The 22,182-nt window shown below is 33.7% G+C and overlaps 1 protein-coding gene across 7 annotated transcripts in view; it reads right to left on the bottom strand.

The window, feature by feature from the left end:
- The window catches only part of GULP1 (GULP PTB domain containing engulfment adaptor 1), a 264,230-nt gene that overhangs the window by 4,052 nt on the left and 237,996 nt on the right, over positions 1-22,182 (bottom strand). For 4 of the 7 annotated variants that reach the window (XM_081242869.1, XM_081242868.1, XM_081242871.1 and 1 more), the window contains 5 exons: positions 21,760-21,876; positions 21,483-21,563; positions 20,983-21,075; positions 6,962-7,100; positions 3,978-4,072 (listed from right to left, as the gene is read on the bottom strand). In XM_081242869.1, the coding sequence (XP_081098995.1) occupies positions 3,978-4,072; positions 6,962-7,100; positions 20,983-21,075; positions 21,483-21,563; positions 21,760-21,876 (525 nt within the window). Of the gene's footprint in view, positions 1-3,977; positions 4,073-6,961; positions 7,101-8,779; positions 9,005-20,982; positions 21,076-21,482; positions 21,564-21,759; positions 21,877-22,182 lie in introns of all 7 variants that reach the window. The other 3 variants (XM_081242874.1, XM_081242872.1, XM_081242873.1) reach the window with 3 other exon arrangements.

Raw genomic sequence — 22,182 nt, 5'->3', positions numbered from 1 at the left:
AAGCATATCAAGGAAGAAAAAAAGCTCATATGCAACAATTAACATGTTGAAGTATGTCCTTTGAGTCTCCCTTTTTTCTACCTATAAATTTAAAAAAGATTAATGCTAATATAAATAACTATATATTATATATAACTTATTTAATGTATTAGATATATTATATATAAATTTCTATACTCTTTTTTATCTTAGCAGAACAAACTTGATTATTTTGAGTCCCTGTAAAACTAATTTGATGATTTTATAATGTTCTATTAATTTTAATATAATGTATTTCCTGTATTTTATAATTATAAATAAGGTTGACTGTATGTTTTTATGCATAGAGATTTTCCACATTCATAGTTATTTTCTCCTCAGAATAGATTGCATTAAAGTTTTTGACATCAAACAGAAATACAAGTATTAGTAACAAATTACTCCCCAAAGGGATGCTGTGAACTGACCCTGGCCCAGCAATGATTTAGAGTGCTTGTTTCATCACAGTTTCATTTGCACTCTATATTAGTAAAATAATATAATGTTTAATTTGCTGGATTAAAATAGCTTTTATAGTTCTTAATTTGTATGTTTTCTTTGATTAGACTTAACATGTCTATAAGTATATAGCCATCTGTGGTCTTATTTTGTGAGCTATGCTTTTTGATTTATCTGTTGATTATTTAGTTTCCTAATCATTTGTCTACTTACTTTAATCATGTGTACATGATATAGTTATATTTTTTAAAGAGAAAATTTAAAAGAACTATAGAAGACCTTCTATAGGTAACTATATGTACATATTTTCCTTTTTCTTATAAAAATGTTTTTCTAATTCAAAAGTCTGATATATATTTAATTGTATTTCAAAAATTTTAAACTGCCCAAGGCTTCTAAAATTTATCTGAGTATTTGTTGTAGTTTTCAGCTATACATTGATCTTCTCCTAAATTATTAACCAGTTGACTTAACATCACTTAATGCAAAAGTCTTTCATTGACTTGTCACTCTCCTTTTTTTAATGTATTAAATTATTATAACATACAAGGTACACTTCTGGGCTATCAATACTATTAAACTGATGTGCCTGTCAGTGACATGTACTAAGAAGTTTAAATTATGTCAAATCATATAAGGATATAATTGATTTCAAATAAATATCTAATTTTCTAACAATTTATTAAAAATATGGCTTAACATTTCTGTTTAAATTCTTACATTCATGAGATATTTCTATGATTTCCTCTGTAAATAAAAGAGGAAAATCCAAAATCTCACTAGGCTTATTAACTCAATATAGTTTATACAACACACTATACTGTATTAAGTTTTTACATTATATGCAAAGAAAAAAATAGCTAAATGTGTGCATTCAATTAATTAGGCTAACACGATTAATAACAAAAGTCGTTATAAATTTTAGTTAAAATATTATTTTGCTTTAATTAAAGTGACCTTGCAAACACATCGTGTACCAAAAGAAACAGACAAGCAATGAGGTGGACAATGCAATAGTGATTGAGTCACTGAAAAGATAACTTCAAATATGGGTTATAAAACCTCTTTAAACAAAACTAATAATCAGACATATACATGTGAAACTGCTTTTTGAATATTTATTAAATAAAGCATGCAAATATTAAGGTTTAGCTTTAAGAAGTTATAAGTTGTTTAAAATTATTATGAAAATAATATACCAACCATCTCTGGCGCTACCCACCATGAAAGCAGAAAAGAATAAAAAAGACATTAAGAATATATTAGAAATGACAAAAACAAAAACAAAAGCAAAAATACCACAGTGTAACATTATTTGACCACCATATCATTAAATCATTTCAATATAGTGTTTCTCAAACTGGGTTTCTACAAAAACCCGGAGATACAGGCTTATCTTCAAACATCTATAGAAAACATTTGTTGTGTGAAAATCTAAAAAACACTAATAGAAACTCTTTGTGTTTTGTATAACCTTTGAGAACAAATACTACTACATCAGTGCCCATGTTTGTTTTTGTTCTTACAAAAGCATTAGTCCCAAGGTAGTACAAACATAATTGGTAAAACTAATGAAAAGGAAAATAAATTTATTTTATATGAAATAAATAAAGCATTCTCACTAAATAATCATGCACTATTTGAATGAAAATCTTGTAGTATTTTAACTATTGAAAAGATGTGGGGAAATTGTGTCATCAAACAAGATACATGCTGATATCAACACAAGTATGATGTTGGTGGTTTTAGTTTCAGCCAAATAAAATAATCCATGCTGTTATATTAAAGATCTTAATCTGAATTTTATTAGGTGTTGTAATTTTGCTTTTATTTAATTTATAAGTTTTGAATTAATAGTTGTATAAGAACTATAAGGATAAAATGTATATAACTTTTTTGTAAATATTTAAGAAATGTTATAGAAATAGTTTATAGTTTAAGTCAATATTAAGGATTTAAAATAATTTTTCATGCAAAAGGGAATTATAAATCACACAACTTGAGAAATTTTTGTTCTGACATATTCTTTAAAAACCTCAAGGTATGTTAAACAATCCAACTTTTAAAATTCAGAGGCATTATTATATCTAGAATAATAAGGAAGTTCACATAATACCTAGAAAAGAAGACTGCTTCACACCTTCAGTCCAAAATCAGTGAAAGGATATTTATCATCTTTCTAGGAAGCAGTGTTTTGTCAGTGTTAGAAGATCATAATCCACCCCTCAACTTTTTTTTTTCCAGGAAATGAAGCATAAAGAGTGAATGTATTAACCCAGGCCTAATAAATAAAAACCACTCCGTCTCTTCACCACATCTCAGTCAGCTTCATATAATTGGTCTCTGCCTGAATTCTACCGTGTATATATTGTCTTTTTGATGAAAAATAGGATATAATAACTCCATCAAAATGTAAAGGGAAATATAAAGAGAAGACTTTATTATAGTGTTTATAAGACTAATTACTAATCATGGCCCACTGTACAAAGCTTTTAAAACCAATATCTTCAAACTTCCAGAACAATTCAGAATTGAAAAATAAAAGGGAGAGAAAGAAATGAAAACCCAATTGGACTACATTCCTAAGGAAGCTGTCATTTAGTGTCTGCTGTTTCAATAAGAGCCCAGAAGTTATGAACTATAGTTACAATGCTTCCTATTATTTTATACCCCTCCTCCTTTGGAATTCTTCATTTTAGCTCTCAGCTTTATTTATTAATTGAGGTAACATTGGTTTATAACATTATATAAATTTCATGTGTGCAACATCATATTTCGACTTCTGTACACAGGACAGAGTGTTCACCATCAAAAGTTTGATTTTTTTTTTTTTTTTTTTGCGGTACGCGGGCCTCTCACTGTTGTGGCCTCTCCCGTTGCGGAGCACAGGCTCCAGACGCGCAGGCTCAGCGGCCATGGCTCAAGGCCCAAGCCTCTCCGCAGCATGTGGGATCCTCCCAGACCAGGGCACAAATCCGTGTCCCCTGCATCGGCAGGCGGACTCTCAACCACTGCGCCACCAGGGAAGCTCCCAAAAGTTTAGTTTCTGACCATCACCATACAGTTGATCCCCTTTACAATGTTTCTTTTTAAGAGACTGATTTCATTCTTACAAAGATTTTCCTTCACCCATTCACAATTCTGAAATTCATAATTGTTAAGACTGAGATCAAATCTTATAAATCTAGTGCAATGACCTTTCAATTTTTGGATTTTGAATAATTAACTCATGAAGAATTTATGTTATTTTGTATAAAAAAAGAACCATGTTTTTGCCACTGTAAATCGCACCATTAAGAACAAAACACAACGAAACCTTATCCTTAGCATCTGTCTGAGTATTTTTAGGACTAAATGTATGTTATTGTTATTTTAAAGTAATTATTTTAAGTAAGTTGATAACAGTTCAAGGGAAGGGTAGTTTTAGTAATAACATTCTCTTAGTCCCATAGAAAAAAGAAAAAAAAAAAATTTACGGGCCAATCTGTTAAAATAGTCACCTGCATCTCATCTAATTTTGATTGAATATCTGGAGGGAAATCCCCTGCTCCACAGTTAAATGGGTCAAAAGGTTCTGCTCCAAACAGGTCCCGTTCTAAAAGGAAGAAAATAATTTAGTATATGAAATGAGAAGGAGTGAGTTGGGGTGAGTTAGGTTTCAAAGGCAGGATTATTTAAAGAAGCACCTGCATGACCAAATGAGCCCCTATCCACATGTATACTTTATGCTGGGCTTTCCTGAGCTTAGACTAGTTAAACACCAACAAGGGAAAAACACCAACAAGAGAAAAGAGGAACTGTTCTTTGGAGGTGTATCCTGGTTACCACCGTACCACGAATACATCAAGCAATGCTTTACATGTGGTAGATGCTTGTCAAAAGAAATGAATTAATAAAGAGGAAATAGAGTTGTCAGGAGAAACAGAGATTCTCATTACAGAGGTTTTCTAAAGTTGGGACTCAAAATCATCAGAGATTTCAGATGGGCTTAAGGGATCCTTCCTGAAATGCAATGCAAAATTTTGTATGAGTGGGCATGTTGTGTTTTTCTGTGAAGAGGTTTATTTTTTCTCATATTCTCAAGAGTCCACAACTCCCCCACAAGTCAAGAAAGTAGTACTTTACATATTAAGTAGACATATCAATACCAGGCAAATTAATAAATATAATAGAGCTCTTTGGCATATTTTGGTCAGCTCAGATGGATCTAAAATTCATAACAAAAAATCATATAAGTCCAATTTTCAATTTAAAAAGATTTGCTATGTAATTAATGACATGAAAATTATTTAATCTAATACAAGAGCAAAAAAATAAAAAATAGGTGATACTTCACTCATTCTTTTGTTTATCCACTAAATATTTATTGAACACATGTTATGTGCCATACATTTTGCTAGGCAGTGGATTAAAGCAGTTGAGGAAAGGACTTTAGAGCCAAGTGCCTTCCCTCATGCAATTTATAATCAATTAGGAAACATGATATTAAACAAATTATTTAAGGTCTGATACATATTCAAAGATCAAAAATATGCTCTGGAGAACTACTAGGGTTCTCAGGCAGTAAGGACAGAAACTAAGGAACAATCTTATAGGTTTCTGCTTTTATGTATTTAAAATATAAAGAAAATAAATGAATGAATACAATTAAGATTTCATTTAAAGAAAAAGTCCTATTACTAAAACCCCACTGGATTACAGTTTTAGACAATTTTACAATTAAAACTGAGTCGAAAAATCTGTCCTTAAATTGTTAGTATAGATAGACAAGAAGATGATTGATAGATAAATGATAGATAGATATAATACAGTGGTAATCAGAACTCCATTTCTATCTATCTATCTATCTATCTAATCTTTCTATTGATATACTGCTGTATTTACTAAACTCTGGCATTTGGGATAGATAGACATTAAAAAATATAGCAAGATGTTACTTCAGTTTCTCATTAATAAATCCCTAAAAACCATTTGACCATCTCTGCCTAGATTTTCCAAAGGCATTTCAAACTCACTAACATTTAAAAGGGACTCATCAGTTTCCCCCTCTGTACCTCTAGTTTTCCCATTAACAACATTTGGTCCAAAATCCTGAATCATAATGGAGTTTGAACTCTCAGTTACCATCCTGATGGATTATTCCTTCTAAGTATCTTAAAATCTATTCACTCTTCTCAATTTATATTCTACTCGGATTAAAACCTGACATTGTGGATACACTTCTAATTTATATGTCAAATTCTAGCATGTAACCCAAGTCTAGCGTATGTACTAAACAAATGCCCATTGAATTAAATACATGAGTGAGCAAAACACTGATGTAGTCCAAGGAAGTAAAAAACAGTGGTAAAGGAAGAGATCTGGGACACTCTTAAGGACAAAAAATACCCCATTATGATATCAGGATATTGGCAACATTTTCTAAAAACACACCACGACGTGTATACTATGTATTATTTCCTTGAAAAAAATATTTTGCATTGGCACAAAATATATTCAGAAGAATTTAAATGTACTATATTTCAACAAAAGTATTGAAATATTTTTGTACACTGATTTTTAAAGTTCTAATGTTATTACTTTGTATTTACAAATTAGTCCTCTGAAATTTACTGAGTACCTAAAATGTGCAATGCACTTTGTTGAGCTCTGCAAGGGAAACAAATAAACTATAGGCTCTGAAATACTTTACAGCCTTAAGCTAAAACTTCAGAGTTACATTGAAAACATCTCAAATGTGAACCAGAGAGGATTCAATAAAGCAAAATACGTAAAACTCTCTTTTCTTCAGTGCCCCTTTAGACCTGATGACTGATCATGGCCATTGGAAACTATTCTTTCACTTTCTGTGACAGGGCACAGAGCAAAATATTGTCAAGACATTGACGATGAACATCTGTTAGATGCTTTCTACTTTGTCAGAGAGACTTTTATGTTCCTTCCAGATATACGGAAAGTAAATCAGAAAAGCAATGCATTTATAGCTTTGTATATATCAAAGAAAGAACACTTACATAGGGTTAATAAATAAATAAATCATGGAATTCATAGATTTATATATTTCTTTAACTAAGACTATCCATATACTCTATGATAAAAAAAATTAAACTGAGCTCTAAATGATGAGTCAAAATGATTAAAATAATTACCACAGGACTGTTCTTAATCATTAAAAAAAACATTAAAAATATAACCCCAACACAATAAACATAATGGTTTTGTATTAAAATATAACTAGCCCTGTACCAAAATATCATTTTTCATAAAAGTTTCAAATGCAAATAGTGATGTCTTTAGTAGTATACTCTCAATTATTAAGTAAAATATAAATAACTGAATTTGGCACATATATATAAACATAATTCTTCAGTGATTAAAATTTTTAGTGAGCTTGTTAAGATATATAATTTCCCATAAAGTGCTAATTAAACATTTAAAATGTACACAAATATAGCAAAAATATTGATTTGTTTAGAAAGCTTACTAATCTCGGTAGATCTACTAGGGACTGGAGGTGGCTGTGTGCCATTGCGAGTAGGTATTGAAGACTGGTGTGAAATTGGAGAAAACGGAATCATATCAAAGATGTCAGTGGAGGGAGATTTAGGTGTCACATTGCCTGCCTGCAATGAAGATAACATGAATTAGTATTCCATGTAGACACATTATAATGCTAAATATTTCATACACATATAAAACATATATAAGCACAACAAAAAATGCAGTTGAGTCATATGAACTTGCCATTCTGTAGATCAAAAATAGTTACATATTGGCAATTTCATATGACTCAACCACTTATGCTAAATGCTCATTGGCAAGAAAATCTCTGCAAAAATGTTCTCAGAGATGATGGCAAAAATGGTGACAATACTATTCTAGACAGATATAAAAGATATGTTGGATTTTTTGTATATCTAGAAATAATTGCCACTTATATCAGAGAATTGAAAACATGTTAGAAACTATTTATATAAAACATTGATTTCAGTAATGTTTGCACAAGATTACAAGATTTAGACAGAAATAACAGAACATAAGTGATGAATCTTAAATATAACCATTCAAAAGCAATTGATAGTGATTTTAAAAACATTTTAAGGAGTCTATTTTAATTTGTACTTATAACTGTAATGGAGCCAACTATTATATTCATTGTAGTGACTTTTCTTCTTAGAATAAGACTTCATCATTTTCTTCAATAAATAGCTACCTTGTGAAATAAATTATAATCACAAAATGATTAAGTCATCTGGGCCAGTCTGGGCTAGGATGTCATGTAAGAATGAGACAATCATCACTTTGATTGTCATATAGGGAAAAAATTTATTTTATATATGTATATCATCTATTGATATAAAAGAAAGAGAATTCCCATCTTGGAGAGAAATAGTGAGAAAAATTTATTTTTCTTATAAGAACATGAACATTGTTTAGAATTGCTTAGAGTGGTTCATATTATAATTCGTGTTCTCAAAATACATTTATTTACTGATTCACAGATGATGCAGGTAGTGAAGATAAAAAGGCTGATTGTGTGTAAAGAGTGACAGATTTGCTATTCAGCTAATAAACCTGTTCGTACATTTTTTCATGCAGGAAAATTGCTGTCATCTCCCTTTCTTTAGCAACTTACTTTAACTTTAATGGATAGTCTATCAGTTACAAATACTATCCAAAGACTTGGAGCCAACTTTATCCCTCAGCTCTTTCCTCCTACTCAGGAATCTTGTTCTCCTAATCAGCCTCTCTCTCAATTTCCCCTGGCTTCCATCTCTCTCCTCTTTGTCAAGATATAAAGATACTCAGATCTTGACAGTTGTTAAAACAAGCCAACCAAAAAGGTCTTTACCCAGTGCCTCTTTACTCCTCTCGTCTCTCATTTCTCTTTCCCTTCCCTTCAAAGCTGAGGTCCTTGAAGGAGGTATTTCATTTCTTGCCCTTTTACTTCATCCAATCCTCAACTCAGATCATTCCAGACTTTGCTCTTTTCGCTGAACTCTACTGAAACAGCTTTTGCCAGTCTCAACAATGGCCTAATTTCCCAGTTGCTATATCTGATGGATCTTTGAAAGTACCTGTCCTATTTCATCTTTTTGTGGATTTGGACCACCACTCTCTACTAGAAACTCTCTGATATCCGATGACCAAAGGATGCAAAAATGGCACACAAGGGTCCCAGATCACATCACATTGATTCAAGACATACCTGATTTTTTTCATTACTATATAAATGTTATATATTGGTAGAATTAAAAAAATAAGTGGGATAATAAAAAGCATTTTCTATTTAGCAAATTACATGAGGTCTTGGGATGCTGCTCTCACTGATTGGCTTGGGAAGGCCACATTTAGAAGGTGGTGGTATTAACAGTCCCAGTGATAGTCTGGAATCAGGCGAGTTGACAGGAGTGACAGTAATGGAAGAAATATTTAGACAGGGAGATGAATCATCAGTTCTATGCCAGAAAGAAGGTGAGCATCTCTGAAACCCGTGTTGCTCATGATCAGACATTTTGTGCAGCAGCTGTAAAGGAATGACAGAAAAATATACTAAGGAGAAGAAAGAAGACGTGGAGGGAAAAGAAAAAAGTATATATGAAAATGTATTAGGATATTTTGTGAAAATGATAAGTACTTTCAAAACAACTTTACTAAAATTAAAACAAATAGTTTGAGTAGATTTTTTTCCTATTGCAAGAGTCTTCAGATTCTGGATTGTTTAATTTGATGATTTTTCACTGAAATATTACATTTTTAGATAGTTAAATAAAGTATTACATTCAGTATGACTTGAGAGGAAGAAAGTGGAGAGAAAAATGACAAATGTCTAAAGATTTATTTCTGAGAGAGTCTCTGTGTACTGAGATGGGAAAAAGGAAGGATAGCAACAAGAAAAAAAATGTCAGTAGGAGTAAAGTCTGGCATAAGTTAAGACTTTGTAGAATTTTCAAAAAAGGCTACAACATACATTTTAGATTTAATCCTCAAAAAATTCGTTTGAAGTATTAGTATTAGTAATATTACGTCCATATTATAGAAAAGATAGGGGAATCAAGGCCCATAAACTCTTTATGAGCTACTCCTATGTATGTAAGAAGCAAAACCAAAATTCAAAACAATCTGACTCCAATCATCATGTCCTTTCTATAGGTAGTAAGTTCCGAATGGTAAAATTCTGGGGGGATGGGCAGAGGGTGTTGTCAAGCATCTCAAGTAAATCAGAGAGATAAATAATAATAAGCAACTAGTACACTGTACTGGGTCTGCACATCAGTCTTTGGATGACTTTTGGAAGCTATTTCCATTACATCATGGAAAGCTACTGTCAAGTACTGAGCTGAGTGGCCAGATGTCAGAGTGGTCAGTTAAAACAACAACCAAAATGAAAGTATGTAATAATTGAGCCTTTATTCACTTACAATGATAGTGTAAGCAAGAGGCCAGAAAGAAGGTTCTGGTTCCATCAGTGTCCCATTTTTCCCCAGTGACTGGCACTGGGCAAAGGTCAGGAGTATCATTACAGAAGCAGGACAGTATCTCTCTCGGGGAGGGAGCCCTGAACAAAAGGTTTCTGCTGGTTTTGCTTTGTTTTGTTTTGGGGAGGGGGAGATGGGAGTGCAGAGGGAAGAAAAGGGAAAAGAACTAGGAGTAGAAAATACTGAAAACTGAATCCTAGTGGAGAAAAGTATTTTGAAGGCCCCCAAAAGATGAGGCACTTAAGAGAGGCCTTGTTCAAGGGTTCCAATAAGGAGGCCTCTGAATGGAGGCACCTGGGCTGGGAATGCAGTTAATGTATAATAGTGTGGCCGGCCTGGGTGGTGAAGGGGGCTGAGTCCCTGACTAGAATTCCTCCAAGCAGTGCACTGAATCTGGGGTGAGGAGGGCAGCTTTCTCCCATGAGGCTTGCCATGGAAAGCCTTTATAGGGCCTAGAGGATTTGACCTGGAGCCAGACTTCTCAGCTACAAGTCACACTGCAGAGATTTTTCAACACTAATAGGACTTGGAGGCAGCCAACACAAATCTGGCTTTTGATAAACCTCATGGTGAAAGGTTGTAACAAAAATTATAGTTAGGAGAAACAACTTTGAAAGAATCTTTAAACTAGGAGTCACCTCTTCACACATTTCAGGAAGCAGAGAGGGAAAGAAGGAAGCGTAAAGTGACAGATTTAAGTTGAGGAAAGAATTCAGTGTGGAAGCAAGTCTCTGATGGTCTGAATTATGTAATTTATCACTCTATTAATATGCATATACAGTTACATAATGATTGGTTTCCCTACTGATCTCTATAGTGATCTATCTATCTATAGATATGTATACATGTATGCATGTATGTATATAATTTTAAGATCTATTTCATGGTCTATATAATTCACTGTAAACTTTTGTAGTTGGTGGCCACCTTTTACTTAATTATAGGTAACAACTGTAAGCTCCTGGTGGACAAAACTTTGTTTTTCTAAAATAATCTGTATAACATATTAGAATACTTGATATATAATGTCAATGAATATTTATTGTTTAACGTATACTACAGCAACTTTTTTTAACTTGAACTATAAATTGATAAGGATGTCTGTAACAGAGTAAAAAATAAAAAGGTATTAAGTGAAAGTTGTCCTTGGTATCATTTGGCTTATAAATGGGAGCACTCTATATTGTTTTATGACTTGTATTCATCAAAACATCTTTACCAGGTGCCACAAAGGCCAACATAACCTAACTTAAAAGTGCTCTAGTGTTTTATCATGGTGTTAATATTTGTATTCTACTTCCACTGAGAAAGTATACTTATATAAAAGAAGAATGTGTATAATATGAAAATTATCGAATATTTCAATACCCCAATTAAGAAGTATCTTCACTTTCAAAAGGGTAAAGCAGGGCCATCTATCAATAATTTTGGTATCTAAAGTTTAAAACTCTAACACTAATTATTACAATTTTCCTTCGGGTCATCAGTAATCTAGATTTGGTCAACTAAGATTTTTTGTTTGGGTCACATAGGTCTTTAAAATAGGTCTTGATTCAGTTGCTTACAGGTTAGTATTAAGAGGTTGTACATTAAGATCCAGAGAGTTTGTTTAGAAGTTAGAAAATCAAGAAAGTGGACCCACAAACTTGCGTAAAAATAACTGACTGGTATTGAGCAAGTAGCTGTGCCTTCTAAGTTGGTGTCTGCTTTCCAACTCCTCACTCCACCACACGCCCATTTCACACATTTATTTAGGCCACAGCCCGGGCTCTGCTGACATTTGTGTTTGTCATTCCTAACTTAGAAATAATTCAAGTCAGGGAATTAGATATTACATCTGATTCCTTATAAGAATGAAATCTAAGTATATAGACATATTTCAATAGCATCTGATTCTGCACCAAACTATTACACTTATTAAATAAGAATATATGACTACAGCCCCTAAATGGCATACAGTGGCATTTGGGGCACTGGATAAATATTTTGAGTAGTGTTTCTAAATTTAACTGTTCAGGAACTAGTCATTTTTTAATCTTCCATTTTTAAGTGGTTGAGGATATTTATTTTTTTAAGAAATGAAATACATAGTTCAGATGAAAATGGTTTGATATTTTTGTGTTGGGCCTTCTGTCAGTATTTTGATAGATGTCTAGAGACCAAAATTTGGGGAGTTTCCTACAGAAGTTTATGGAGCTACTGTTTAATCCTTCTATGCTCATCATTCTAAGTGCTTTGGTCTTCAGGAAGGTGCACAGCCTCTGAATTATTATACTAAGGGGAATGAGGAATTCTGTGTTCAACAACTGCATGTTAATTATGCAGAAGTTATTAGGTTATTAAGACATATTAATAATGAGTGCCCATATTTGAGATTCATAGTTGTTGTAGTTTTATAGCTCTTTCTTTCAGTAAGTAGAGGCTTGGTGCATTAGGCCATGGTGAATATTTCAATTCCGAGCTTTGCCTAAATATGACAATGTTGAAATGTCATAAAAGCGTTTGAATCCTATCAGTTAATGTTGAATACATCTAAACAATAACAAAAATACTGCACTAAACGTAGATACTTCGGGGGCTTCCCTGGTAGCGCAGTGGTTGAGAGTCCGTCTGCCGATGCAGGGGACACGGGTTCGTGCCCCGGTCCGGGAAGATCCCACATGCCGTGGAGCAGCTGGGCCCGTGAGCCATGGCCACTGAGCCTGCGCGTCCGGAGCCTGTGCTCCGCAACGGGAGAGGCCACAACAGTGAGAGGCCCGCATACCGCAAAAAAAGAAAAAAGAAAAAAAAAAAAAGATACTTTGATTATTAAAAAAAAAAAGAACACTAAAGATGGGGAAATATAAAGGTAATGTAAAATGTTCTAGCAAATCCTTCTGTATTGTCATGCTGCTTCATTCTTTTGAAGTTCACTATTATGGCACATTTTCAGCATCACTTTTTAAATAAGCTTCAAAAATAACTTCTAGTCCATTACACGGGGAGGGGGAAGGGTAAGCGGGACGAAGTGAGAGAGTGGCATGGACTTATATACACTACCAAATGTAAAATAGCTAGTGGGAAGCAGACGCATAGCACAGGGAGATCAGCTCGGTGCTTTGTGACCACCTAGAGGGTGGGAGGGAGACTCAAGAGGGAGGAGATACAGGGATATATGTATATATATATAGCTGATTCACTTTGTTATAAAGCAGAAACTAACACACCATGGTAAAGCAATTATACTCCAATAAAGGTGTTAAAAAAGATAAATAACTTCTAGAATTTAGAATTTATAGCTCCACGTAGGTTATTTTGTCAGACTTCCAGATACACAGTTTGGTTACATTGGTCTCTTAGTTGTAAGACCTATTATCTTATACATTCTTACAAGAATCTTGCAAGTTAAATGGTTATCATCGTCCACATATCCCAAAGAGGAAAACTGGAACAAGAGGTCAAATGACTTGATTAGGTCCTCACGGTCAGAAGTGGAATGAAATACAGGTATATATTTTTTCCCATTAGACAGGGTTTACTTCTTTAGAACCATCATTTGTGCAAGTAACAATTGTGAAAGTTGTGAACCGGTCATCATTTTTTGTGGGCAACAAACGTTCTTGAATCAATGTTCATGTTTAAAATTTATGCCTTTGTTTAAAGATTCACATTTGGCTTGTTGCACAATTGAGAGTTCTCACAATCTGCTCTTGTCCATCTTGACTTCAATAGCAGTTGAGAAAACCCCAGAGGAAGATAAATAGGCAGTTTTATTTACCCACAATGAAATACACATTTTAGGTTATAATTTGTCCTATCAAGCCTAATCAGTGGCCACACAGTTGATTATGTAAAGGTAAAATTTTATCCAGTAACACTTGATTTAATTGAAAGGGAGACATTTATTTTACTCAGCAATAGAAAGTCCAGCATTTCTTAGGACTACAATTTTATCCATTTCACTTCCTGACAAAGGTCTGATTTGGTTAAAACCTTCTATAGCCAGAAAAGTAAAATGTAAGCATCCAGACACAAGAATGAAGAAGAACAATTTGATTTAACTTGCTATGCCCACATCTTATAATGGAACAATCTTCCAGAGGCGTTCATGAGGCTAGGAGGGCAGAATAAACCCTTTTTTTCTGATATAAATACAGGCAGCACTGCCATGTGAACGTAATAAATGGAAATCAGATTGTTCCTAGTTAATTAGTACCAAACGGTGGAAAACCTAACCTCTAATCTATTGCCAAACCGCTAGAACACAGCAAAAAGCAAACAACACAGTCAAGTAACAGAAATTACTCAGCATATCTAAATGACTGTATAAAATGAAGACCCACTTTCTAAAACCAAGGAAAAGATTTCCACAATTTCAGTATGATACAGACGTATGTAATATGGATACTATCAAGGATATTTCATTTACCAGAAAAGGAACCCAAGATTGAATCATTCAAGTGATATTTAGGAGGCCTATAAGCATTGTTTGTTAAGAACAAGTTTAAAAACAGCACATCAGTTTACACATGAAAAAATGAAAAATAGGAGTATGCCTTCATTCATTATGAGGAATTGGTTTCAAGTGAAAAAAGGGTTTGGGATATATACTAACAATATACATTTTTGTAGTTAGGAAGGTCTTTTAATTTTAATCCTGAGCAAAAAAAAAAAAAACAAAAAGTATTGTGTTTTCCTTAGCTAGAACTAAGCTACTCTGTAATCTCACACTAAATTTTATACTGGGTGTATTAACTAAAACAATAAACAACAGTCCAAATGATGATAGAAAAAGAGTAAACTTTTAAACTCAAGTACTGTATCATGAGGCCAGACTTCTTCTTTGAATTCCAGATTTGAATATTCAAACTTTTAATAAACGTCTTCATCGGCCACCCAGTAGGCAAAAGTAACATGAGCAAAAATGAACTACTGATTGGTTATCATTCACCTCCCCCAAGTCACATCTATTTTGGAAAATGGCACCACCGCCCAGATGCTCGGGATAAAACCCTAAGGGGCAATCCTGACCCTCTTTTTTTTTTTTTTTTTTTAAGTTTATTTATTTATTTTTTAAATTAGTTTCTGCTTTATAACAAAGTGAATCAGTCATACATATACATCTGTTCCCACATCCCTTCCCTCATGCATCTCCCTCCCTCCCACCCTCCCCATCCCACCCCTCCAGGCGGTCACAAAGCACCGAGCTGATCTCCCTGTGCTCTGCGGCTGCTTCCCACTATCTATCTACCTTACGTTTGGTAGTGTATACACGTCCATGCCTCTCTTTCGCCTTGTCACAGCCCACCCTTCCCCCTCCCCATATCCTCAAGTCCATTCTCAAGTAGGTCTGCGTCTTCATTCCCGTTTTGCCCCTAGGTTCTTCATGACATTTTTTTTTTAAATTCCGTATATATGTGTTAGCATACGGTATTTGTCTTTCTCTTTCTGACTAACTTCACTCTGTATGACAGACTCTAGGTCTATCCACCTCATTACAAATAGCTCAGTTTCGTTTCTTTTTATGGCTGAGTAATATTCCATTGTATATATGTGCCACATCTTCTTTATCCATTCATCCGATGATGGACACTTAGGTTGTTTCCAGCTCCGGGCTATTGTGAATAGAGCTGCAATGAACATTTTGGTACATGTCTCTTTTTGAATTATGGTTTTCTCAGGGTATATGCCCAGTAGTGGGATTGCTGCTGACCCTCTTTTATTCTACAGTCCACAGCCAATCCATCAGTAAATCCTGCAAGTTCTACTTCCAAAATATATCAAGCTATTATATACATCATCCTAACTGATAGAATTCTAGGCCAATTTACTCTTTTCCTTCTCCTAGACTACTGAGATAGCTTCCTAGACAGTTTTTTTTTTTTTTTTTTTTTTTTTTTTTGCGGTACGCGGGCCTCTCACTGTTGTGGCCTTTCCTGTTGTGGAGCACAGGCTCCGGACGTGCAGGCTCAGAGGCCATGGCTCATGGGCCCAGCCGCTCCACAGCATGTGGGATCTTCCCGGACCGGGGCACGAACCCGCGTGCCCTGCATCGGCAGGCGGACTCTCAACCACTGCGCCACCAGGGAAGCCCCCTAGACAGTTTTAGGGACCTCAGTTTGGCCTCTTTACAGCCCATGGTGCATACAGCAGCCAGCTGATCCCAAATCTCCTGTTAAAAACCTTTGAGTAACTTCTCACTGCAATTAAAGAAAACAAACAAACAAACATGGCTTAGAGGGCCCTATAAAATCTAGCCTCTGACTCTCTTCAATTTTTTTGTCTCTTTTTCACGATGCTCCAGGTGCAAAGTTCTTGTTACTGTTTTCAACCCTTTGTATTAACTAACTTTTTAAATTCAGGTCTCAGTTTAAATGCTACATTCTCAGAATGTGCTTCCCAGATCACTGTCTCTAAAAAACAGCTCCCATGCTCTTCGATTCTGCTCTATTTTATTTTATTCATATTTACTCATTTAGATCTTATATAAGATCCAAATTTCTAAATTTATTTATTCATTTAGCTATGGGTTTATTACCCATCTCCCTGTCTTTCCTCATACTATGTAAGTTTCATAGCAGCTGCAATTCATAAACTGCTAAAACCCAAGGGCCTAGAATATCATATAGTCATATAAGATGTTTAACAAATGTGTTACAAGCTGCCATAACAGATCACAACTATATCAAATGTATTCAACTGGCAAATGTGAGAAAATAAAAATCAAAGTGATATGCATCTTAATATGTAAAATATGTCACCAAGCTACTATTTCAAAATACCAGTGATGACTTAGCGGGACTAGGAAAAATAAAAACAAAACTAAAATTTACACAATTGTAAATTTTGAAAGAACTTTTTAGGATTCTTGAAGATTTTCTTTAAAAGCTTGAACCTAAAATTAGTTTGCATCTTCAAAATAAATCAATGACCAATTCACATTGATGTATATAAGACATAAGTGGTTGGCAGGCTAGCACCTAAGAAATAGCAACCTTTCCTTCGGGTGCCTCTGAGGAGACTAGAGAAATGCATCTATGTTCTCACCTACACAGTGACTCCTTAGAGTACAAAGGTTCTCCATCTGGAAGATTCTACTCAACGGGGCCTCACACTTTTAACCTATGATTTAATATAGAATAATAAGATCAATATCTATAAGACTGAAATTTCTTATTAGAAGACCTGATCCTTTGAACTATTGTTCTATGTTACAGAAATTCAACTTTAACTTTGGACTGCTTACTAGGGTAGAGAGCTGGTGTGACCTTTTAGTTATCTAATCAAATTTTACCCAAAATATTTCTTATTTTTCTGATTCTTCCCATAACTGACTTTATCTGCTATTTCATCACACACTGACAGGAAGAATAACATCCATACCAGTAATTTACAAAATTTTCATTTTCTACATTACTTTTAATGTCACAAAACCCCCAAAATTCCATTCCTACTTTTGTTCTCTTTGCTCCCTCTTCTCAAAGAGACTATTTTAAGCTAAGATTAGAGATAAATCTTCTATTTTACTTTGACTAGCAATTGCTTGATGTGGACTATATTGTCTGACTAGCAAATTCTGATATTTCAGAAAATTACTGTATTAAGTACTTATTTTTATGAACCACATTGTAGTAGTGAATTATTTATAGAGAAACACTTCTGAATTAGAGTTGGCAAAAGAGTTACCTCTGTGCAACTTAGGAAAATTTGGCTCTCAAGAGAATTAAGGCCTGTTTTGGGCTGGTCATTTGTGAAGAGTCATCTGTCTTGGGGGTTCCTCTCACCATTACACACTGAAAACCCATCGAGAATCTAAAGACAAATTAATCCTATTAACAAACCCACCTATATTGTAATTTTAGTGTGCATAATGGCATTCATAATTTACTTCCATGCTCCTTCAATTAATATATTAATTGCTGCCTAATCCTTTAAACAAACTGCTGAAAACTTTAGCAATTTTGGAGCATTCTAGCCTTCAGTCCTCTGAGAGAAGAACAAGCAAACAAACAAACAAACAAAACCTACAGAATCTCATTTCCAGAGTTATAAGTCCAATAGTTATTTATTGTGCATGAATTTTGCTAGACTCTGTGAGGTACTTGGTGTCCTAGTTGTGTGTCCTGTAAAATTAATGCTCACATTTCATAAGAAAGAACGTATGCAAAACATTTCTAACTTTACAGAAATTTGCTTTACTGAAGACCCATTGCCAGCTATTAAACAAGAGGTACATGCATTATAAATTTATATCTTAATTACTTGGAATTTTCATTATTTTTCAAGTTCAATATCAATAGTTTGAATCATTAACAAACCTTCAGCAGAGTGGATATTTAAGAACATGGCAATATTTCATACTTACTAAATAATTGTAGGTAATTTAATTTAATTTATTTTAGTTTATTTTTAATATCAGAAAAAAAGGGAGATCAGTTGAAATATAGATGGACTTAGTGTTATATTAATTTATTTCTCAGCTACATAACTAAAATTGAAAATGAAAGGCAAAAAAATATTTGTGCATACTCTCTTCAAAAAAAATTTAAAAACAAGTCAATAAATACCTATAACAGCATCTTCAAAACCATTTGAATTAATCACGTATCATTAGCAATTTAAAAATGTTGAGTTCACTTTCTTTTAAGAATCAAAATCTATTTTTTAATCTTGAAGATGCATCAGCAACTTCAAAAATCACATAATGAGACTTTAGGAGCGGAAAAGTTATGAGACAAGTAATTTTTTAAAAGTTAAAATAAAGAGAAAATATAGACAGAGATATTACTATGACAAAAGAATATAAGTAAATTGCAAAGTTATAATTTGAGCTAGTTGCATAATGATCAATAAGGCAATAAATTTTCTACACATGTGTATTAAGTGCAAAAGAATGATTTAGAGAAAATTATTTCTCTTTTTTTAATTCAACCTTATAGTTATAGTCTTTTAAGTGTTCAATTGAGACATAGTGCTGAGACGAACACAATGCCTATGATAATTATTAAATGACAACTTTAGGAGAGTTAATTCTAATAACTGGCTATTTGAATAATTTTATTGTTTTTTATATAACTGACTCTACCAATGATAATTGTTGAATAAATGAATATACTCACGTATAGTCTGTGCTCATTTACATAACAACTTTCAAGCTCACAGCTTGTTAATGGCTACCTAGGCCAGAGGGTCCAGGAAACTGAAGAGAGTGTCATTTCTTCATTCTTCCTGCCCTTTGCCATTTCTGAAGCTGACTTAGTAACCATGTGAGATCACCAGTGCACACACATAACCCCAACCCTGACCCACCTTCTCAGTTGTCCCAGTGCTAGTCTAGGTCAGTGTCTGCTTTCAGGAGATAAAAGACAGATGTGCTGTCCTATCAACATGTCCCAAACCTCTCTGCTCTTCCCAAATCTACCATGCCCCTTAACATGATACCTCTAGCTCTCTTTCTACAGAAAGAAGTTACATAATGAATAAGCTTTAGTTTTGCACCCAAAATGGTGATGGATCTTATTTTTACTCCTTTGAAAACATAAAGACTGAAGTAAAGCTACTTTTCATGTGCAATGAATTCCAGCAAAAACTACCTTATTAAGACTCATTGAAAAAGTAACTTCTCCTTCATTTATCTTTATACTCCTAATCTGTTTCACAGGATGGTTTACGAGACATTCAACAAGACCTAAAAATTGTTGCTCCATTTGGGACTGAAGGTTGAACAGTTTGAGCTGATGTTCTGTTCCTTGCGATGGGGAAGGCAAGAAAATATCATCTTGATGAGAAGCAAATAATGATCATAATAAAGAGAAAAAACAGGGAGTGATATTATAATAAAGCCAGAACTTGAAGAGGATGCTCCAGCACCTCACTGTGCATTACAGAGGTACACTGTGCAACATTGGAACCTCACTCCCAACCTCTCTCACCTTGGCTGTCTCAACCCCACTGTCACAAACTATATGCCAAGCAATGGAAATACCAACTGTTTCAGTGTGGAAGATGGAAAAGTGTGAGTTTAGAAGAAAAAATAGTTTTTTGAGCCATTTCCATGGCACACCAAATTTAAAACCCAAAATGTAACTTCTTACAGAAACATTCTTCATGGTAATGAACTGGTGAAATATTCTAATAGTAGATAGCAATAAATATATTTATATACATATATATACTAAGGGGTTTTCATTGAGTTAGCCTAGAGATTGAACCAAACTCCACTTGCAAATGAAAATTTGCAAAAAAATTCTTTTCAGAAGTTTGTAAATGCTATAATTGTGTTTCAGTTTATAGGATCATGCCAAAAGTTATATATTAAAATTTCTAAATGTAAAATAAAATATACATTTTAATGGACAATATCAGTATAGATGATTCTAAAAGAGAATAAAATTCCTAAGTATATTTTGCCTAGAAAAAAATATCAACTGTTTTAAATTCTATCTCCTCTCAAAAAATTCCCTTAGCCAAAATCACAAAATAACAGCATCATACCTTAAGATGAGAAAATGATTTCAAATCTGTGATAAACCAAAAGTAAATAATTTAACTAGAAAAATACTGAGTGTTGTCTGAAGAGATTACCACAGATTTTAGTGTGTGAAATATAACTCTGTCACTCCCAGTAGGAGCCCTTGCTATGTAATATAAGAAACCAATTCGATCGTGTTAACAGTCCAGCTTCTATAATGAAGTTCAGTACTCCAAGGGCAGATTGGCTTCAGTCATTAAATCAACTTCAGTAAATAGTAATCAATTGGAATGAAAGAAGATTATGTCACAAAGAGGAAAAGATCAAATTGAGTGCTGAATTATTCTAGAAAAGAGAAAAGAGCAACATGGAAAAACAACTCTGATCTGAGCTACCTAGGTAATTTTAACGTTTAAATTAATCTTATTTAGCACCTTGTATCTCTAGCTACATTTAGTTTAAAATGACTGATCCCAGAGGATTATTTGGAATACTGAAGAACTGATGATCCAGACATGTTTTATCACCAAGAAATCTTATTTCTAAGGAAAAGATGCACATATTCTATATACTTACTGGAGCTGTTGATACTTGGGTTATTCTCAACTGGTTTTCCAAATCTTGTACTTTGTTTTTAAGTTCCATATTTTCTGTTTCTAAGTCTTGAATCTAAAAAGCAAATGGTTATTGAATAATCTTCAGACATTTGTTCTTGGAAAATATTGGCTGTTAAATTGGTTATATTAATGAATAGGATTTCATATTATTTAAAATTTTAATGTATTTTTTTGTGCACAGGGGAGAAATTTATTTTAATAAAGCTTGGGATATATCATAGAATTCTAGGTCACTGGAAAGACATATTATTAAATTGAAAATATGTTTTTATGTGTGTGCAAATTTCATGTTTCTAATACCTCATCTCTGTGTTTTCTTGTAGCATTGTGCAATCTGTACCCATAATCTTGGAGTATAACTGCAAGACAGTGAAACTTGCTTATGATGATTTTGAAGAGAGTGGAGAAAGGGGGTAATTTAATTATAAAGGAATCTGATCTGCATGGGAAACCACTTACCCAGCATCTGCTGCTTCTGCTGTTCTGATCCCCATGAGAAGCATCAGGAAGTGAAGCAAAGTCACATGAGAACACAAAGTTCTTGTGGGAATTCAATATAAAATGGTTAAAAACTGTGCAGGGGATCAGGAATGAAAAATTATAGGAACACAGTGAAAGCAGTTCCAATCAGTGTGGGGGGAATTTAATGGCAGGCCTTCTAAATTTGTTTGATGATATGCAAGTTTCCCTGTACTTACATCACATAAAAGTGAAAGAACAAGCTTAGTTTACTCACTCTTTTCTGTAACACTGCAATCTGTTTTCTTGTTTCAACATCTTTTCCTCCAGATTCTAGAAATTTCCTGTACGCCAGGTCAAATGCTTGGCCAATTGTTAAAGTTATCTCTTCAGCCTTTGTAAAAACCAAACAAAGATTTGCATTTTAATAATAATATGTCAGACTATTCTTTGAATCAAGAAAAACGGTAACATGAGGTATTTCAAAAGGGCAATGTCTAGGGGTAGACGTGTAGTAAATGAGCAAAGTAGCCTATGCTAACATAATAATTCAAAGCCTACCCATGCACAACATAAAAAAGAACTGTTTTGGCAATTAAATGAATAGCTGTTGAAGTTGGAAGCAAGAGTCCTATCCAACTTCTCATCTCTTTTATCATAGCATTTTTTTCCCTAGTTTGTTTTCCTCCCTTCCCCAAAC

This window comes from Mesoplodon bidens (genome assembly GCF_964165515.1).
Source record: "Mesoplodon bidens genome assembly, chromosome: 8".
In the NCBI taxonomy this organism is placed as follows: domain Eukaryota; kingdom Metazoa; phylum Chordata; class Mammalia; order Artiodactyla; family Ziphiidae; genus Mesoplodon; species Mesoplodon bidens.
The sequence above is the reverse complement of the archived record's forward strand: the minus strand, read 5'-3'. Positions and strand labels throughout refer to the sequence as shown.